This window comes from Protomyctophum parallelum, assembly GCF_964188405.1.
Source record: "Protomyctophum parallelum genome assembly, chromosome: 8".
In the NCBI taxonomy this organism is placed as follows: Eukaryota; Metazoa; Chordata; class Actinopteri; order Myctophiformes; family Myctophidae; genus Protomyctophum; species Protomyctophum parallelum.
Window position 1 is genome coordinate 23,276,709 of NC_139703.1, and position 19,579 is coordinate 23,296,287.

General features: G+C 43.8%; 1 protein-coding gene across 1 annotated transcript in view; it reads right to left on the bottom strand.

Moving 5' to 3' along the window:
* Positions 1 to 762: 762 nt before the first annotated feature.
* Positions 763 to 19,579, bottom strand: part of tafa3a (TAFA chemokine like family member 3a) — a 150,249-nt gene continuing 131,432 nt past the window's right edge. Inside the window, exons 3-5 of the mRNA XM_083771400.1 lie at positions 12,263 to 12,412; positions 8,821 to 8,945; positions 763 to 886 (exon numbers count right to left, since the gene is read on the bottom strand). Coding sequence (XP_083627526.1) covers positions 875 to 886; positions 8,821 to 8,945; positions 12,263 to 12,412 — 287 coding nt within the window. The 3' untranslated portion in view covers positions 763 to 874. The remainder of the gene's footprint in view (positions 887 to 8,820; positions 8,946 to 12,262; positions 12,413 to 19,579) is intronic.

Genomic DNA, 19,579 nt, shown 5'->3' on the forward strand with positions numbered 1-19,579 from the left:
ACAAGGCTTTGAAAACAACAGATGTCACGAAAACAGTTTGGCGGAGCACAGCTTTACATCACCTTAAACTGTGTTTTTTTTTTGTTTTTTTTTCTTCTTTTTGCCTTGTCAAAGTGAAACACTTTCTTCCACTGTTGTGGCAATAATCTCCTTTTGATGCATCAAGTCTTTGAAAAGAAGACTTGGCGCTCTAACATTACGAGAGCCAAACACTTGTTTTTTTCAAGAACCCCCCCCCCCCCCCTACCCACCCACCCACCCCCCACCCTCATCCAAAAAATAATATATATAGAAGAAGAAAAAAAAATTCAAAAAAAGAAGAGACATCTGCTTCATAAGGCGGAAATAAAACGCTCATGATCTCACTACTAGGTCCTCAACGCTCGGTAGATATGTATCAGCAGTCCCATGTTGGCTCACTGTGGCGAGAGAATAACACAAACAAATTACGTTCACATGATGTTTGTTTTAAGGTGTTTTTTTTAATTTCTTTCTTTCTTTTGTCATGATTGTGTTATCCACTGTCGGTCAGTATATCAAGTTCAGCCAGGCATTACGCCTCTGTGTCCATAGGCAGAAAACTATGGCACAAATCAAAAAGAGAAGATTTGGCGGGCAGTAGGCTACAGTACAGTTCAGAGTATAGGCTACTGTTGAGGTCTAAAGACCAGTAGTCCGTTATGGAAAATGTGTAGTCTTGTTGTGTGGTTGTCCGGTGATCATCGTTCTCCATTTGCCTGGTGGAACGTCAGTGCTTTTTGTCCCTATTGGTCCCTAGTTTCCACCATTTGTCGAAACCACATCATATCCACAAGTCCTGGTGGTGTCGGTTGTTGTGGGTTTGCCTGGCACCAAATCTGGTTGTCTTAGAGCACTATCGGGTAACCTGAAAGAGAGGGGACCAAATAAAATGGTTAAATCTGGGTTACGCAACTGAAACAAATAATTTCACCTATGGCCCCACGATCCAACATTATATTTAACCACATAAGTCCCCCCGTCCCCCGTGCCCAGTTCTGGTTAAAAACTACAGCAGAGTAAAACATGGCAAGCTGCATAACCTTCAGAGTACAACTGTGATGTAACACAGCTGCAGCTAATAAGATGAATAATAGCGGTCATAGTTTTAGGTGTGTGAATGTGCAAGCATTGACCAGTTGCACTCCGATGGCTCTGGGCACACATAAATCTAACACACCAACTATTAATTTTATTAGCCGCACCTGCATTCCTTACATGATAGAGTTTTAAACTAGAGAGTGGACAGCCCCGCCCCCATGCTATTCATTTCAATGGACGTTGCCATGTTTTTAAACTGCTGTAGTTTTTACAAACTACAAATTCAAGGCTAGGGTTTCATGCGCTCCTGTCATGTGTCGTTTTGCACCTGCTCCAACATAGTCACCAAATATGATACTGTACATGTAGCATGACAGCAGTATAAATGGTAACTTTGCTTTGCTTTGCTTTGCTATATGTAAATGCGCCATGTTTACCCAGGGTAACTGGACTAAGCTCAAGAACTTGTTTACAGCCAGGCCCTGCTCATAGAACATTTCATGGTAGGGGTTCAATGCCTTGCTCAAGGGCACTTCAGCGGTGGTCATTTTAACGTGCCGGTCCGGGGATACGAACTAGCGACCTTCCGATATCAAGACCACTCCGCAAACCGTTTGGCCACCGCTGCCCGCTAAGCACCATTAGCACCATTACCTTACAATGTGCATTACATTCACCCATCCATTCCACACACACAACGGAGTAAACCAGACAAGGCACCAACCTGCTCATCGGGAGCAGTCAGCATCTCAAGGACACTTTAACAGTAACACAGTGGAAGCCCAGCATCGAACCTGGAACCTTTCCAATTCCCAAGCAGCCATGCATGCACTCGTATATTCCTAGTTTTTGAGCAGCGCTAGCCACTCCCGTGCACAGCTTTGTGTGTATGTGTGTCTGTCCGTATGAGCACGGAATGAGCTCAGCAGACTGGCAGAGCACGGAATGTGATGCCAGTGCTGTGATGTACGATGAAGAGCAGCGCCACTCACTTCACGCGAGTGTAATTGTTAAATCATTGGGTAATTTCCTTCATTCATATGCACTTGGTGAAATAGCCACATTATGGTTAAGCCAAAACATTTACACTTTGATGCCAACGTTGATATTTTTTTCTTTTTTTTTTTATTTTTTTTACAAATCTCTATTGATTTTTGTATCTAAAATGAGATATTCATACCTTTACAAATGGATTAATATCAAATAATACAAAGGACATTCTCTTGAATGACGTTTGTCAGACTGTATTCTATGATAAACATTTGATTTGGAGCATGCAGTGCTGTTCAACCTAACAAGACTACAACTCAAAATTATTATGGAGATATCAGATTGTTGTCCCGCTGCTTCTGGGTTCATCGTTTCTGCCTGAGAGATCCCAGATCCAGGCAGGAGGAGGGAACTTGTGAACTCAGTACTGCCGCAATCTGGCGGAGTCAGGTTAGCTGTTCATTAAACATTGTGGCAAACATTATTATTCAGTACGGCATTCTGCTGCCATAAGTATTTTTAGGCGTATGTATTCATGAATATTAATCTAACAGATTGTCACAAGACACAGTATGTGCTACCCTTTACATTTAGCAACGTCCTATAAATACACCAGTGGGTGAAATGTGTCCTTTGTTTGCTTTCTTGCCCTTTAAAAGTGGAACATAGGGAACTTCCTGGCATGCCCTCTGATGTATGCTGTATTGTCAGAGGAGTTCGCTCACACCGGGCCAACGCGCACATGCACACGCGCACGGCCGCACGCACATACACGCGCGCACGCACAGTCGGTCCTGTTTGAAGACAGGCATCAATTAGCAGTTGGCTGGGGCACAGACGTCTCAAATGTTGGAATGACTCCACCCTGTGTCCAGATTTCTGAGGGAACAATTCTAATATTGCAGTGTTTTTTTCTTCTGTTGTCTGGCGCGGCAACAGAGTATATGCGCCGGTGCTCACTGTTCAGGGAGGCACAATTTAATCTTCACTTCAATGTGACAATCCTTGGGAAGCAGGGGGTGGAGAGCGACAATATAGAAACTACTTGGGGTCCCAAAACGCTGGTAGCAGCTAGCAGACTTAGAGAACTAAGGCGTTGACATAAATAAGAGCATACTGTACATGCCAATCTTGTTATCTTGCTAAGCTGTGTCCTCCTCCTGCATGTTTCTGCGGGCAATATAGCACATCAGAAACAACAGAAACCGTGAGGGTGCAATAATACTTCATCAACACACATGTGGAGATTGTATAGCACTGAATACTTTGCATGTAACTGTTAAATTGGTGAGCCGATTGTTGTTATCATGAATATTTGCTGTATTCATTATACAGAAGATGCAATATGATCTGAGCTTGGTTATGTTTTCTATCTCTTTTTTAACCTTTTACTGTATATACTCAGAACAGATGCGTTCAGCAGATCTGTCATGGCCACTTGTCAGAATAGAGCGTCACAGTCCCGCCCCCTACCAGGGCCCAGGAAATGATTCTCCGTTCATAGACATTTCAAAAAACTATTTTTCTAAAGACCTTATAAGCCTTGTACAAAGCCAACTCTTTGTTGTCAATCATGACAACAAACAGTTTTTTTTCGGGCCGAACAAATAATTGGAAAGAAGAAGAAAACGGCAGGTTACAACACTTTTTTCTTTGTAATTATTAGTTTGGTCCAAAATATTGTGTGTGTTGTCATGATTTGTCACAACTCGAGTTGGGTTTGTACGACGCTTATAGGGTCTTTAAATAAATACTTTTTGAAATGTCTATGGGAAAAATGCTTTGGGAATTATTTCCTGGGCCTGGCTGGCGTCGTCATGAAAGGGGGCGGGACTGCGACGCTCTATAAGCCATCTGTCTGGCAGTGCAGCTACACCTTAGCGCACAGCCGCGGACAGAAAAAGCTGACGCCCGACGACGTCATTCCGGCTTTTTAAGACAGATGGAGTTGGAACAACTGATGTTCAGGAGGCGGAGAAACACACCTTGACCATACCTTCACGCCATCCTCCGCCCTCCACGTCAATCTACCTGAGCCTTCTTATACCCGCCTCAGACAACCCAGCATCCTCTATGCTTTTCGTATCCCACCACCATCCCCATCACCACCTCAAGACCAGCAGTATCTCCACTGCTCCATCTCCTCCATCTCTCCTCACCTCCTCCCCTCCTCACAGTTCCCACGGGGGGATCACGCCTCCAAGCGTACCGCGGGCTGACCGCCACGCGATCACGCCCCACGTGTGCCGCGGGCTGACCGCCACACGACCCCTTCCCCAAAGACTTCAGGGTCGGCGAACCCCCCGGAACCCACGCCCCGCTCTCCTCCTCATCATCACAATCCTCCTCATCACTTCATTCTCTCATTCAATAAAAACCTTTAAACCTTCTACAATGGTGTGTTTCTTCCAACTAGTGAACTGGTGGATGGAAAAAGAAGCTCCACCTCCGCGGCTGACTGACGAGACGGGCAGATACCCGGAAACGCTCTCCTCCACGTCAGTCAGCCGCGGGGGTGAAGCTTCTTTTTCCATCCACCAGCTGTCTTAAAAAGCCGGAATGATGTCAGGCGTCAGCTTCTTCTGTGTCTGTGTGTGTGTGTGTGTGTGTGTGTGTGTGTGTGTGTGTGTGTGTGTGTGTGTGTGTGTGTGTGTGTGTGTGTGACGTGTGTGTGTGTGTGTGTGTGTGTGTGTGTGTGTGTGTATGTGTGTGTGTGTGTGTGTGTGTGTGTGTGTGTGTGTGTGTGTGTGTGTGTGTGTGTGTGTGTGTGTGTGTGTGTGTGTGTGTAAGCTATCTTGGCTATTTTCACTGTATACTTGATAAAAAAGCATATTGGTTTTAGGTGGTTAAGAAGGTAGTGTCTATACATTCACTGTCTTGGCTGCATTGCGTCCGGTCTGATGCTTTCTGACAGGTCCAACAAAGTTATTGACGAGGTGAATAAGATCCTATTTCACAATTGTCAAGCATGCCCTAAAAATTGCAGGGTCAATTCCAGCCTCAGGCCATGTCTTAATGGACCATATAAGACACAAACGAATGGCTTTTAGGGCACTTATCGACCACCATTATTGATAGGGACATCAGCCATTGTCTTTTAGCCCTTTAAGTATTAAGATCTTTCCTCATAAGAGTTTCATTTTTTTTTGTCTGAAGGTATTTTTACACAGGTGAAACAGGAGAATCTGTAGACATGCCATATGCTGCTCAGTTGTGTCCTTGTTTGAGCTACATAGTCTTGGTGTTGGAACAAAATGTAAAAATATATTTTTGTGGCAGAATGTTTGTTCAAGAGCCAGTTAGAACCAGAAAGGTTTCAATGTAATACAGCTTATGTCATGCTCTATACAGGTACCTTGAACTCCGGATCTATTTGCCTAATGGTCTATCAGAATACAGCAGGTGTGCTATCAATTAACAATATTCAACTAGTGTCTAGTTAATAGACGGTGGAGGATAAGGGTGCACGATTATATATGACATCCGATCTCCGAGTATTTGATATTATACAGGATCACAATGGAAACAAGCCTATAGACCCTAGGGGGGTAGGCCCAGAGCCTGTTAATAAAGTATTCAATCAATCAATAAATAACCTATACTGCACCTTTCCAAGTGTTTGTTTTCACAACTGAATGACTACCGAATGAGACGAGTACACAAATTAAATGTAGAAAAATGAAAAGTTTAGAAGTAGATTTTGCATCATCATTTGATTTGGCTTTTGTTCTTGACTAGAGGTATATTAGTAGACACTTTTGATTTATATTGAACTCATTGATGATTTTGTTCATTTTTCACAATTTTTTTGCTGGTGAAAACCATTATTATTTTGAGACCGATCCGATGCCGATATGGCATTCTTATGGGCCGATTCTGATTACGCTATACCGATTATATCATGCATACCTAGGTGGTATTACTTCCCATTGACGCCATGGTGCAAGGTGTGAACTGTTTGGGATTATAATTCCAGATATTACCAACACTATTACTATAAAACTTTGGCTGCTCGTTGACAGAGGCAGCGGGGGGGGGGGGGGGGGGGTGTAGGGCTGAAGTTGTCAGAGAGGAGGCTGTGGGGGTTTCAGAGTGAGATTTATTGATGTGACTTTATCAGGAGGTGAGACAATCACCATCATTCTTCGTCAACCGTTGTCATGGCTAAAATATCGGAAGGGATTTATTGAACAGGTATGGTATGGAACTGACGGTTCCTTTCCCCGATATTCGACGTCAGTTATTTGAAAACAAAGCCTCAATAGAGACTGTATGGTTTCACAACACAAAGACTATAACGCTATACCAGGTATTCTTTTGAAATGAATGGTTTCATTTTTTGCTGGCACGTACTGTACATTTTGATAAATATTTCTCTACACCATTAGCGTATTAACATACAGTATGTACAGCGTGGCTCCGAAGGGGCCAGTCGGCCAGACATCTAGAACAGTGTTTGTCCGTACAGTATCTATATCTTTGTACCCCTGCAGTTGTCACTGAAAAAAAGATCAATCAGAGCTCATGCTGCCACATGCATATATATATACAGTGAATCACACAGCCAATCACAACTCAGCAATGAGCATCTTATCAGCATCATACTGTTAGGTGATGGGTATGCATTGTTGCAACATATTATATGCATATCATTTGTGGGCCAATTTAAAAGGATGAAGGAAAGTAATTATTCCAGTGCAGTACTAGCTATACTACTAGTAGCGGGATGTAAGCCAGAATTAGCCAGATGACTGATAATTGATGTATCCTTTTCAGTTGAACAGGGAAGCCCCACTGTATTAGACTCTGTGTCGTGTTAAAAAAGAAAATGGTACTACCAATGCCAGTCATCCTCACTGCTGCAACTTGTTCCTCGGGTCAATGTTAATGATGAAGACACGACACAGAGCCCTTCTGGGCATGCAACGCTGACCTCTCTCTTTCTAGCCTCTCAGTGGGAGGCGGCAGGGCTAGCGATCATGGCGGGAACCCCCCGCGGAGACTTGAATAAAATAAATAAGTTAAGAAGAAGGAGCAGAGGTTCTTCTGACGGGTTCTACCAGTACTAGCCACCTGGCACCGGCCCCCTGCCCGCGTTCCCCCCTCTCTTTTCCTCTCTGTTGCTTGCCTTACTGGGGGCCGTGTGAGAGAGAGAGTGCATGAATTATTAACCCGGCTAAAATAAAAAGCTCTGCCTTCGTCCAGGCCTTCGTCGTATATCCATGAATAATGGAGGAGGCAGCTCAAGTACAGGCGTTTGGTGAGTCAAACACGAAGCCGTGATGGATGGCTCTGGGCCCACTGTGTCACCTCCGGGCCTCCCCCCCCCCCCCCCTCTCCTTATACCCACCACCCACGCGTCCGCCCCCTACCCTACCTTACGGCGGCCACAGGTCTACCCAACCCTGAAACCTGCAGGAGTGGATAACCTCCATTAATCTCTGGGAAGCGCGACAGGATGAATTCTTCCTCCCCGTTTTAGAGCCGCTATACAGTAGCGAATTGGTGACACTCAGCCTGGCGGCTTGTTTGTTTGTTGTTCTCTTTCTTTGCCTTTTCTTCCTGCCCTTTGCTTTGCCTCTTTGCACTTTTCAGCACTTTTGAGGCAGCACCCGAGACCACTCAAATGTGTTTTCCCAAGCTAGAATCCGACCCAAAGGCTCTCTCATCCTACCGCCCCAAAATAAAGTGGGGCAGATAGAACCGATGTGTTGGTTCGGGTTCCATTATACTAACACATGTCTACGAGATGCTGCTATTATGTTCATGGTACCTCACTCTCCATGTATTCATATTTTTTTCTCCCGAAGAACATATTCAATACGTCGTATATTGCTACCGAATAAAATCATATACATGAACAAAATCGATGTCATTTTCCATGTTGTCTTTTCTATTTCTTCTGTTATGACACGTTATGACTGCTGTTCTGTTCTGACACATGCTTCCTCCACCCTAGGACTTTGCTTTATTTGAAACAACACAGCTGTATGCAACAAGACATGTCTTGTTGCATATATTAATGTGGCAATATAGCTTAGAACCAATATATATATATAGCTCGAGTAATGGATGTTACGGGGGTGGGGGCGTTTGATGTGCTAACGCAGTACACGCCACTCGGTGTGTACTTTAATCCAAAGCAGCATACGGAGTGGAGAGAGAGCGTCTAATTTTCGACAGCGCACTCCCAACGCAGCGTCAAAGACGCTCTCTACTGTGTGTATAATGAGCAGTGGTGGAAAGTACCATAGTAACCAAGTACATTTACTGACAAATTTGAGGTATTTGTATACTTTACTTGAGTATTTCCAATACTTTTACTACAATTATTTGAAAACTTTAGTTACTAGTTACTTTGGAGATTTTAATTTTGATTAGAAAACATATACATTAACCATACATTTCAGCTCATTTGAAAATAGCAGATCTACAAGCTCACAATGCGTCACATCGCGACACACTTTGATTCCACTTGCACTCTCTCAGAGTTAAATTAACATTGATTTCATGATATATGTAAATTGGGGTCCCAGAGATAGTCATGCCATTAAATGGGGGGGTCCGTAGCCCAACGCATGTCCAACTGGGGGTCTTTGAAATGAAAATGGGTGAGAATCACTGCTAGAATTAACCGTAATAAAAATCTTCTCTTATGGGGGTCCCTGGCATATTATTTCATAATTATGGGGGTCCGCGGGGTGATAAATGTCGATTTAGGGGTCCTTGACATGAAAGAGTTTGAGAACCACTGGCTTATATCTCACGCACCTTGGTTGTCTTTACTTTGTTTCCCGTACTGCAGCTCCATCCTTTCAGATCTGGCAACACTTTACACTCTTCTCCATCCATGCAGGGATGCATCTGGCACCACCACTTCTGCGCCACTATGGATGCTGTAGTGACAAATAAACAAAGTGAGGTGGCGCTCTTATCATCACATGTCATCATATACATCATTGCATTCTCAGCCAATGGCACATCTCCCACCCAATCATCACGCCGGCCAATCGCAATTTGCGGTCCTCACTTTTGTCTTCAATGTTTGTGTTTACACACTTTTGTCTTCGATGTTCATGTTTACACAAACACTCAAAGCTGGGCATAAGTAGCCTTGCCGAGCCATGAGGCCCATAGGGGCAGGAGCCTATCTCCTGTTTCTGTAGCGTGAGGCAGCTTAATGTACACGTACACCCCCTGGACATGACGCTAGTATGTCGCAGGGACCCCCAATCCAACCCTTGATGCTGAGTGTCAAGCAGGGAGGTATAGAGCACCGAAGTCTGACGTCACTTTCAGTAGAGGGCGCCAGTACACATGGGTTCATGTATTTCTTTAATTGCATTGAAATCCCCATAAAAATAAAAAATAAACCGATCATCTCGGCCTTTCTGTCAGGGGGGTGGCTGTGCGTCGTTAATGATGTCCATTCATATTTGATACAGCCAGTTTCTGGAGAAAATGGAATTAACGTAAAAGCCTTGAAACTACATATGAAAGCAATGTCGCTGCTAATATACGTCACGCCCAGCTGTCAACACATTGCGTTCCTGAGATTCCTCGTTGACGTAAGCTCAGCTGGTGCTGACTCGACTCGTACTAACCACGAAACATTAAATATCAATAAAATAAAAATAAACGTAATTAACATTCAGTTTCTGTTGTGCAGATGCAGCCACCCGCCTACCCGGAAATGTAGTCTCTGGGTTGTTTGACTCGTTTCTAACGCTTATTTTGTTACTCTTTGGGTATATTTGTACATTTCCACCTTCAGTCGATGCTTCATATCCATATGAATGCCTTTGTCTCCTCCAGGCTGGACTATTGCAACGCACTCCTCATCAGGATCCCTGGCAAGAGCCTCAGAAAGCTCCAATACATACAAAACAGCACTGCCAGAATCCTGATGAGGGTGCGTAAGAGAGAACACATCACACCCATCCTCAAATCACTTCACTGGCTCCCCATCGCATCCCGGACCGAGTACAAGATTTCCCTGCTGACACATCAGTGCATCCATGGTACCGCCCCCCCCTACCTCAAAGAACTCATATCCCTTCAGTCATCATCACGCAACCTCCGCTCTTCGAACACCAACCTCCTCAAACCCGTCAAAACCAAATTGCGAACCATGGGCGACCGGGCCTTTTGTTCAGTGGCCCCTGACCTATGGAATGCTCTTCCGGAACAGCTCAGAGCACCACAGTCTACAGACACTTTTAAGAGAGGACTTAAAACTCACCTTTTTAGTAAAGCTTTTCCATAAATTTGTTGTTAACTGCCCTCTGCCTTAGCCTATATGTTATGTTTTCCTTTTATTGATTTTTGTTTTGTTTTCATTTCATTGTAGCACTTTGAGGTTCACTAGAATGTAAAGTGCATTATAAATAAAATCCATTATTATTATTATTATTTATTATTATATGAGTGAAAAGGCCGGGGTGATCGGTTTATTTTTCAAACGCAGTTCTTATATGAAAAATTATATGCAAATAAAAAATGCATAAACCTGGGGACTGACGGCCTCTTCCGACGGTGACGTCAGAACTTCGGTGCTCTATTGGGTCCCATTTTTAGACTCTTTGGTATGATCCGGCTGGGGATTGAACCCCGACCTCCCAGTCTCAGGGCAGACACTCTAACCACAAGGCCACTGAGCTGGTGAAAGCTGGGCATAGCAGGGGCATTATCCCCATCCTATGCCCAGCTTTGAAGCTGTCCTATGCCCTGGTGAAGTGAGGGGCGCTCTTATCATCATACACCATGCATCATACATCACATTCCGTGCTCAACCGAATCAAATCACAACAAAAAAATTCCGGCCAATCGCAATTTGCGTCCTCACTTTTGTCTTCAATGTTTGTGTTTACACAGACCCTCAAAGCTGGACATAGGAGGGGCTAGCGCCCCTAAAAAATCACACCTGTGTGAACTGAGTGGTGCAACTCAACTCCCCCCCCCCACCTCTCTCTCTCTCTCTCTCTCTCTCTCTCTCTCTCTCTCTCATTAGCAGGCAACAGTGCAGCACTATCCCTCTCTCTGTTTCTGGCACAGCAGCGCCCCTACTGGTACTCATAGTCATATACTGGTGCTCATTAACGTCACATAGGCGGACACATATAGGTGAACGACACACAGGTGAACACATAGGTGAACACATATAGGTGAACAACACACAGGTGAACACGGACATTGCTGTTCCTTGGAGTGGTTGCACCACTCAAAAAAAGAGACGGAAAGGGGAAGACGGACAAAGAGGAACGAGAGATGAACAAGAGGTCCTTTTCTTTGCAACTATACAGTATAGGTGCATCAACTAAATAAAGAGAACTCGTGAAATAAAAGAGCTTTTATCTATATTAACATGTCAGGGGAGAGTGAAGAGGCGGTTCCTTTGATGACCTGCTGACAGTGGAGATCCGTCACTCCTTGTCCACGTGTATTTGCAGCGAGTGAATTACAGGGTGTGGGGGTCAATGTCAAGCTCATAACTGTTACGAGCAGTGTGAGCAGCGGCCACAAGTAGGGTGTGTGTGTGTGTGTGTGTGTGTGTGTGTGTGTGTGTGTGTGTGTGTGTGTGTGCGTGTGTGTGCGTGTGCATGCGTGTAGGAGGGGTAATAAAGCGAACGGCAGAGGTTGCGGAGCGTCAAGGTCTTAACTTGCTCCGAGGAGGCCTACGGGGCGATATATACGACTTCCCTTGACATTTCTACAGCGTGGCGGCGCGGGGGGACTGTCAAAATGGAGGAAGCTCCTTGTCTGGGGCCATTATTGTAGAAAGGAGGGAGAGGTGGGGAATCGATTCACCTGTAACAGAGGCCACTGTTGACATGATATTAAATGACCTGCACCCCCCCCTCGATCTGCTCCGCTGAACACAAGGACCAATCGTCTCGTATAGTCAACTGCAGACAAAGGGACTATAGAGATGGATGGACTGACAAATCCAATTCGATTTAAAAGATTATATATGGCCCCTGAGAATTAAGCCCTGTAGGATTTTGGAATTCGGGAGGCCCCCCCGAATCGAATATAAACTTTGCTTGGCTCATATAGCCCAAAGTCATTACACAACTGAAACAACTGAAATGGGTCCCAGAAGCTCGTCACACACACACAATGTTATGCAAGAGTTCATGCAGTATAAGTTCTCTAAATATATATAGATCAAAATAATTTCACTTTTGAAAATAATAAGAAAGAAAGTCTTTACCGTCGACGCAGGACGGAGCGGCTCTTGTCGTCCCCGCCACCTGTCCGGGGAAACAGGAACATTTGACAGTCTGGGACCGCTCTTCGATCTTGTTCTTGTTGCAGCAGCGGTGGGCGGCAATCACCTCGCAGGTCCCCGCTTTCACATGCACTGGAGAGACAGATAAATACACACAATGGTTTAAAAAAATAAAAAAGGAATGAGGAATGTGTGTGTTGTGGTAATAGTGTTTCTCAGCACAGGCAAACAAAAGAGTGGAGACAAACAAATGAGGTGTAAAAAAATTGAGTTGGTTTTAGACTAGCTATTCGTTTTCTGTGTTTGCACAGTATTCATCTTTGCCAGTATAGTGGATAGTGGATCATGTAAAAAAAAACCCCGTATGAAGTGAGGGGCGCTCTAATCATCGTACATCATCAGAAATAATGGTGGTCCCTTATTAATGGCCAAGGGGTGCCACCAACATACATACCCAGCCCATTTGCTCAGACACAAAGTATGACGTACATTCTCCATTCATTGTCAATGGCATTTAAAGTTTGTGTTCAGACAGAGTCTACACACTATAGCTGTTTAGGGGCTATAGCGCCCCTCAAAAATACATACAGATTCAGACACGTCAACGGACCAGTATAATAATCAATGGGATGTATTTTGTAATGAAGTGATAACCTTAGAGGAACTCCATGGGGTTCAGGGTTGTTGTCGATACTAGTCTGCCCTATCCATCTCCACTGAAGCAGCAAAGTAGTCTGCAACTCACTTCTTCCCACATGAATCTCCCAGTGTTCATGCTCAGAATGCTCAGTACACTGGGGGCTTTCCTTGCCAACCACTTATGTATTATCCAATTCTGAACGGGAACCCATTTTGGTATTAGCATCATGTGATGCTTTAGCTATTGAAAAATAGCAGATCTACAAGCTCATAGCGCGCCACCGAGTGGCGTGCTACGAGCTTGTAGGTCTGCCATTTTTGAAAAATCGAAGAACGACTGACATTTTTAGAATCTGATCTCAGGTCAGAATGGGTTAATCAGACCAGTGTGTGTCCAGTGGAAACCTCGTATGAATCTGATCTCAGGTCACAATGGGTTATGCATAAAGAGTCAAGGAGGCTGTGTTTAAAGATGAGAGTACTACATACAGTAGAGAATACACAGTATACACAGCGGTGAGAATGGTCAATAGAAATTGCATCATGGCATGACAGAGATTCATACTATAGTGAATCATCAATTTGGACCCAGATACTGAACAAAGGCATAAGCCATTTAGCCCCGTTGTTAAAAAAGACCCAAAAGGACTCTTTCTGTATTTGGAACAACCACATGCAATGGACATTTTTATTATTAACCCTTAACCCTATAGTAGGTGAAATAATGCTACAATTACAGCGGCTTCATTCTGATTTAGTTGGATCAGATATCGATAACACTGTCTATTTTATATTCATTACATTGTTACCCAGACTTATCTCAATTCAAGGAGCAATAATTTGCACGCACGCACGCACGCACACACACACACACACACACACACACACACACACACACACACACACACACACACACACACACACACACACACACACACACACACACACACACACACACACACACACACACACACACGGCTCAGGGTAGCATGCCTGCAAAAAACACACATTTAAAAGTTTCAGCATTCTTCTCAGATGAGACTTAATTATGTGTGTAAAGATTTTCAATTTGTGACTTGACGTGAAAATGGATTGAAATGGGCTTCCATCTTCCCATTACTTAGCAATCCAGGAATCCCATCTACAACATTAAAACATTTTGCCTCCAATCAATAAGGTTCTTCACATTCCAACAAAGGGCCAGACAACAATTGCCGATTGACTGCCTTTCAGCTAACATAAGCGTAGTGATGCACAAACAGGTCAGGGTCCTCACCGATGATGTGATTATCTTTAAGCCACCAGCACGCCCTCGGGTCAAAGTTAATTTCAAAAGTTGGAATTGCTTGGGTAGAATATTCAAACTTTGTTTAAGCTTATGTGTGAGTATGAGAGTGGGCGATTGGCAATTGCTGTGCAGACAAGGAATAAAAGACCATCTCTCCATTACCCAGTGGCTGACAAAAGAAAAGAAGGGGGAAAAAACTTTGCCATTTTTTACTTGCACCTTGCTGATTAAAAAGGATTAAACTGTCGCTCCAGTGCCTTCCTTCCTCCTATCATGAAGTGCCTTTGTTGCCAACATCTAAAAGCCAGGTGAACAGGACAGGACCGAACAAAGACAACAACAATAATGTACTTCTTTTTAATCCGTTCAAAATAATTCCATTTGACCTGTTTGACTGACTTTTTCTTCTCTCATTTAAAATCTCCTCAGCCATGACTCAGCTACTATGACTGCCAGAGTGGCGATGTGAATCATGCCCCCACTGTGTTAGGAGAAGAGAGAGGGTCAGAGACAGACAGACAGGTATTTGGTATGTAATGTTTTTGGCTGGGGAACCCCGAAAATGCTTTTTGCGAAGTTGCAAAAAATAAATACAAAAAATACAAAATAATTTGGGGACCCCCCAAATTAAATTTGGGACCCCCCCGAAGGCGTCGCAACCCCCAGGTTGAGAACCCCTGGCCTAAAGCAGGGGTAGGCAACCTTTATTATCAAAATAGCCTTTTTTTTTGGCCCCAGAAAGTATTACAATTATATCTGGAGCCGCAAAATATGTTTGCTTTAATAAAGCAAACTTTAATTATTTGTGATTTTTCTTGTCTTTCAATATTACATTTTATTGTTTGATAATTTCGCAAAGCAAATCAAAGTATACCAGTAAGCCAGCAGCATTGGTGGTGAAAACAAACAAAGATGTCTCAGAATCAATACATTCTTTATCTGGTGTATAGGCAACATTGTTTTGCAATATAAAAATGAAAGAATAAAAAAAATATATATATACATATATAGGAAAAGAAAACCTCTTATTCCTTTTCATACTTCTTTGCCCTAGCAACTGGGAGCCACGGGAGAGGGCCTATAAGAGCTCTGAGCAGCAGGTTCAGAGCTGGCCTAAAGTTTTACCTCGCTTGAGACTGTCAACTCATTATGGGGGAGGAAGAATACGTGACTGGTCACGGTGTGTGCGCGTGTGTGTGTGTGTGTGTGTGTGTGTGTGTTCGTCCATCCGTGCTTGTGTGTGTGCGCGTGTGTGTGTGTGTGTGTATCTGAAAGACCTTTGTGAGCCCGCTGATTGAAACTCAGCCTGCAGCAGGCCAAGGGCAGCGACTCCGGGACTGGACCCAGAACCACCATGCTGTGTGAGCAGGACCAGAGGTCAGAGAACTGAGCAGTGGGGTGATGGCCTCGCTGGTAGTGATAACTACCCATATCTGTCTGCCGACAGTGGAAGCTATAAGTCCTCAAATCTTTCACCCTACTTACCCCATTCTGACCTGAGATCAGATTCTAAAGATGTCTTCTACATCCTGACAGTTTTCTGAAAAAGCTATGTTTCCATGTCAGTGGTTCTTCGATTTTTCAAAAATAGCAGACCTACAAGCTCGTAGCGCGCCGCTCGTAGCGCGCCACTCGGTGGCGCGCTATGAGCTTGTAGATCTGCTATTTTTCAATAGCTAAAGCATAACATAGTGCTAACACCAAAAGGGGTTCCCGCCCAAAATAGTTTTGGGGCAGGTATAGTAATACCCAGTGGTGGAAAAAGTACTCCATTGTTTTACTGAAGCAACTGAGTAAACGGAAGTACAAAAGTATTGGCATCAAAATGTACTTAGAGTAACTAAAAGTAAGTAAAAGTACTCCTTATGCAGAATGTCTCATTTAACGTTTTCAAATGTATAATCCTTTGAAAATAGCCGATCTACAAGCTCACAATGCGTCGCATCACGACACATTGTCTATTTGGCTATATATAGGGCTGAAGTGGTTATACTGATTGTTTTGTAATAGTAATCAAAATGTACTAAGTAACTATAGTAACTAGTTTTCAAATAAATGTAGTGGAGTAAAAGTACAATATTTGCCTCTGAGATGTAGTGGTGTACAAGTAAAAGTATTGTAAATTGAAAATTGTAAAGTACAAACACCAAAATTGTACTTAAGTACAGTACTTACAGTACAGTAAATGTACTTAGTTACTTTCCACCACAATATAAAAACACTCAGTGACAAGTAGACATATGTAACAATTCACTCAACTCACGATACGATTCGTATCACGATATGAGGTTCACGATACGATTTTTCACGATATTTTAAACAAAAGATATTTTTAATATAATTCAGTCAGACAACTTACGAATAGATTTACCAATATTGATTACAGAATGAGTAACAAGTGTGCTTATGATATTTGACTTGGCTCGAGCGCTGTTCATGCAGCCTGAACTGAGACAAGCTGGAGTTGGAAATACATTGTTTTCAACGAGGGCGGCGCAAACAAGAGCTATTTTAAGCATGTGTGCAACATGACAACTGTTTTAAAGTATTGTACAGTAACAACTACAGTCTCTTTAATGTTTATGTTGTACGATTACTACAAAACAATAAAGGGATTTAAAAGCATTAAAGCTGGGCTGTTGCCTGCTGAGTCCAATGCATTTCTGCCAACTTCCGGTCCAGGACTTTTCCCAGTTGGTTGTCCCCATTCCCAATAGAAGTCTGTGTAGGAGAGCCGCCATTGGACTGAAGCCCCATGAAGTGAACGCAGTTTGCGTAACTCTGTCTATATCTAAGGCTCTGCCACACGGTAACTGTCAAAAATGTGTTAATAGCACAGGCAGACTCTTCACATACTATAGAGCATATCTGTGTTAATGTCAGAGCTGAAATCGACAGGTAAAGAAATAAATGCTTAAACATCGGTGTAATGTTAAGAGTCCACAGCAGAGAACCTTTCAGGCCTGTTTTCTCAACTCGCTGTTTTGTGCAAGACATTAGGCCTACTCTATAAGCCATATCTCCAAAACTGGCGGGTCAAACTGAACAACCAATGTCAATTTGAAGGTATGCTTCTCTGCTTTCACAAGACATGATAAAAAAAAAAAAAAAATTCAATGAAACGGTCACACTAATGCAGTTCAGCATTCAGTTTTGCCAGCAGCAGCAGCAGCGTGTGGCTGAAAAGCAGAGATCCCATGTAGTAGCTAGGCGCCATTCCATGCCGCTATAGTGTTGATTTTGACAGCACATTTAGATTTTACTTTAGTCATAGTCTTTGGTCTTTTAGTTTTGGTCATATTTTAGTCACCTGGAATGTTAGTTTTAGTCCACAAACACAAGGCTTAAATAGACGCAGGGGTAACAGGACACAGGTGAACTCAAAATGCAATCAAACACAGGATAGGCTAACAGGCATATCACACAGGTGACTAAACGCAACAATAATCAGGTAGGCAAGACAGAACAGGGCACACCAAACAAGGTGATAGGCAGGAAGGCACAGAACAATACTACAAAATAAGATACACAAAGGCAAGGCAATAACAGCGAACCAAAACCAAACAGAACAGAAACACAAGACCAATACAGAACATACTTAAATGCCAGAAACATATCTTAATAAGTCCATGACCAATACAGAACACCTATCTATAAATGCACCAGATCTCTGTATGTCTGTCTGTGTGTACGCGTCTGTAATGCACGTAAGTCGAGAACCGACTTCAAATTCGACACGCACGTTCCACGCCCCCACAGGGAGTGCAGTACGCAGTGTCGAGTCGGTCGGAGCCACGGTTGTCCAGAACCGTCCCAAAAGGCCTCTCTGCCCTGGCTCTGGACAAGGCCCCTCCTGCCCAGCGTCCATATATGGAGCTGGCCTGTTAACCAATTCTGACCTGAGATCAGATTCATACGATGTTTCCACTGGACACACACTGGTCTGATTAAGACATTACAATATGTAATGTTGATCATCCATGGCCCTTTTTCACAGCCCGCAGAGGGGAGAGACTTTGAGGCAAAAGGTCAGGGGCTTCTCTGCCTGCATGGGGCCCATATGACCCACCTCTTACCAACCCATTTTGCTAGTCTAAACTAGGCTCCGGGTAGAAGACAGAGTTAAGCAATTGAAATGGCCGGGGGTTGACATTGTAAATGCAGCCTTGCCCTCAATGCCCTCAGTAGTACCTGACTAACTACCTCAAAAAAGTGACACCCATGGCCACAGCCACAATGCTAGAGGGAGCGTGAACAACGATCTGGTATACCACCCACTTTCAAAACGAATATGGGTAAATTCTCCTTCTACAGCACGGACAGTACACCCAGGCGTGGAATATGCCCCTGACCCTCTCCCTCAAAAAGATGCAGATCACTTTTAAAACAGGCCTGAAAATCCACCTTTCAGCAGGCCCATAAGGGAGAGGAAATGATCACTTCTCCTTTAAACAGATGATCACCCCCTCCCCCCCTTCCATTTTCACACTCTGTACATAGTGTTTTATTTTCTTCCTGAAATGATATAGTTTTTTTGTTGTTGTTATTGATGATATTGAATGTTGTTGTTATTCTTCATGTCATGTCTATGAATTGATTACACAGGGCCTAAATGGAAACATTTTGTGCTATCCCTTTTGGAATAAGTGTTTGACTGTATACTGAATGGAACTGCGGGAAAGAATCACCCCATCCCCTCCACACACCATAGAGTATTAAAAGTAAAAAATAGCAGATCTACAAGCTCATAGCGCGCCACCGAGTGGCGCGCTATGAGCTTGTAGGTCTGCTATTTTTGAAAAATCGAAGAACGACTGACATAGAAACATAGCTTTTTCAGAAAACTGTCGAATGTAGAAGACATTTTTTGAATTTGATCTCAGGTCAGAACGGGTTAAAAGGATAGAGACTGAACCGGCCTCGACAGCACCAAATTTCCGTGTCCAAAAATGCGGAAGTGCAAACGCGGGCGCTGCAATGTTAAAGCCCATGCTGCACGGGGTTTCCTAGTCATAACTCCACGGGGTCCCGCCTGCAGTCCCACCTCTTACCACTAGGGCCCACTAGGCTTCAACGTTGGAGCACGGGGGCTTGCCTGCCACACACACAAGCAGACATGGTTTATGTGGCGTTAAGTGAGGATGACTGCAGGTGCCGTCACTAAAGGTAACATCTTAATGTATGGACAGAAGCTGTCTGCATTCTTTGGCCTGTTGTGCGTCCAGGCAGCTGTGTAAATGGCTCCCAACACCTGTGATCAATACTTTTCACTTAAGGCACTTAGGACTGCCATCGGTTAGCATCACCAGTCGCCTGCGTCAGCAAGGAGGATAGGTGGTGAAGTGAAAGAGAGAGAGAGAGAGAGAGAGAGA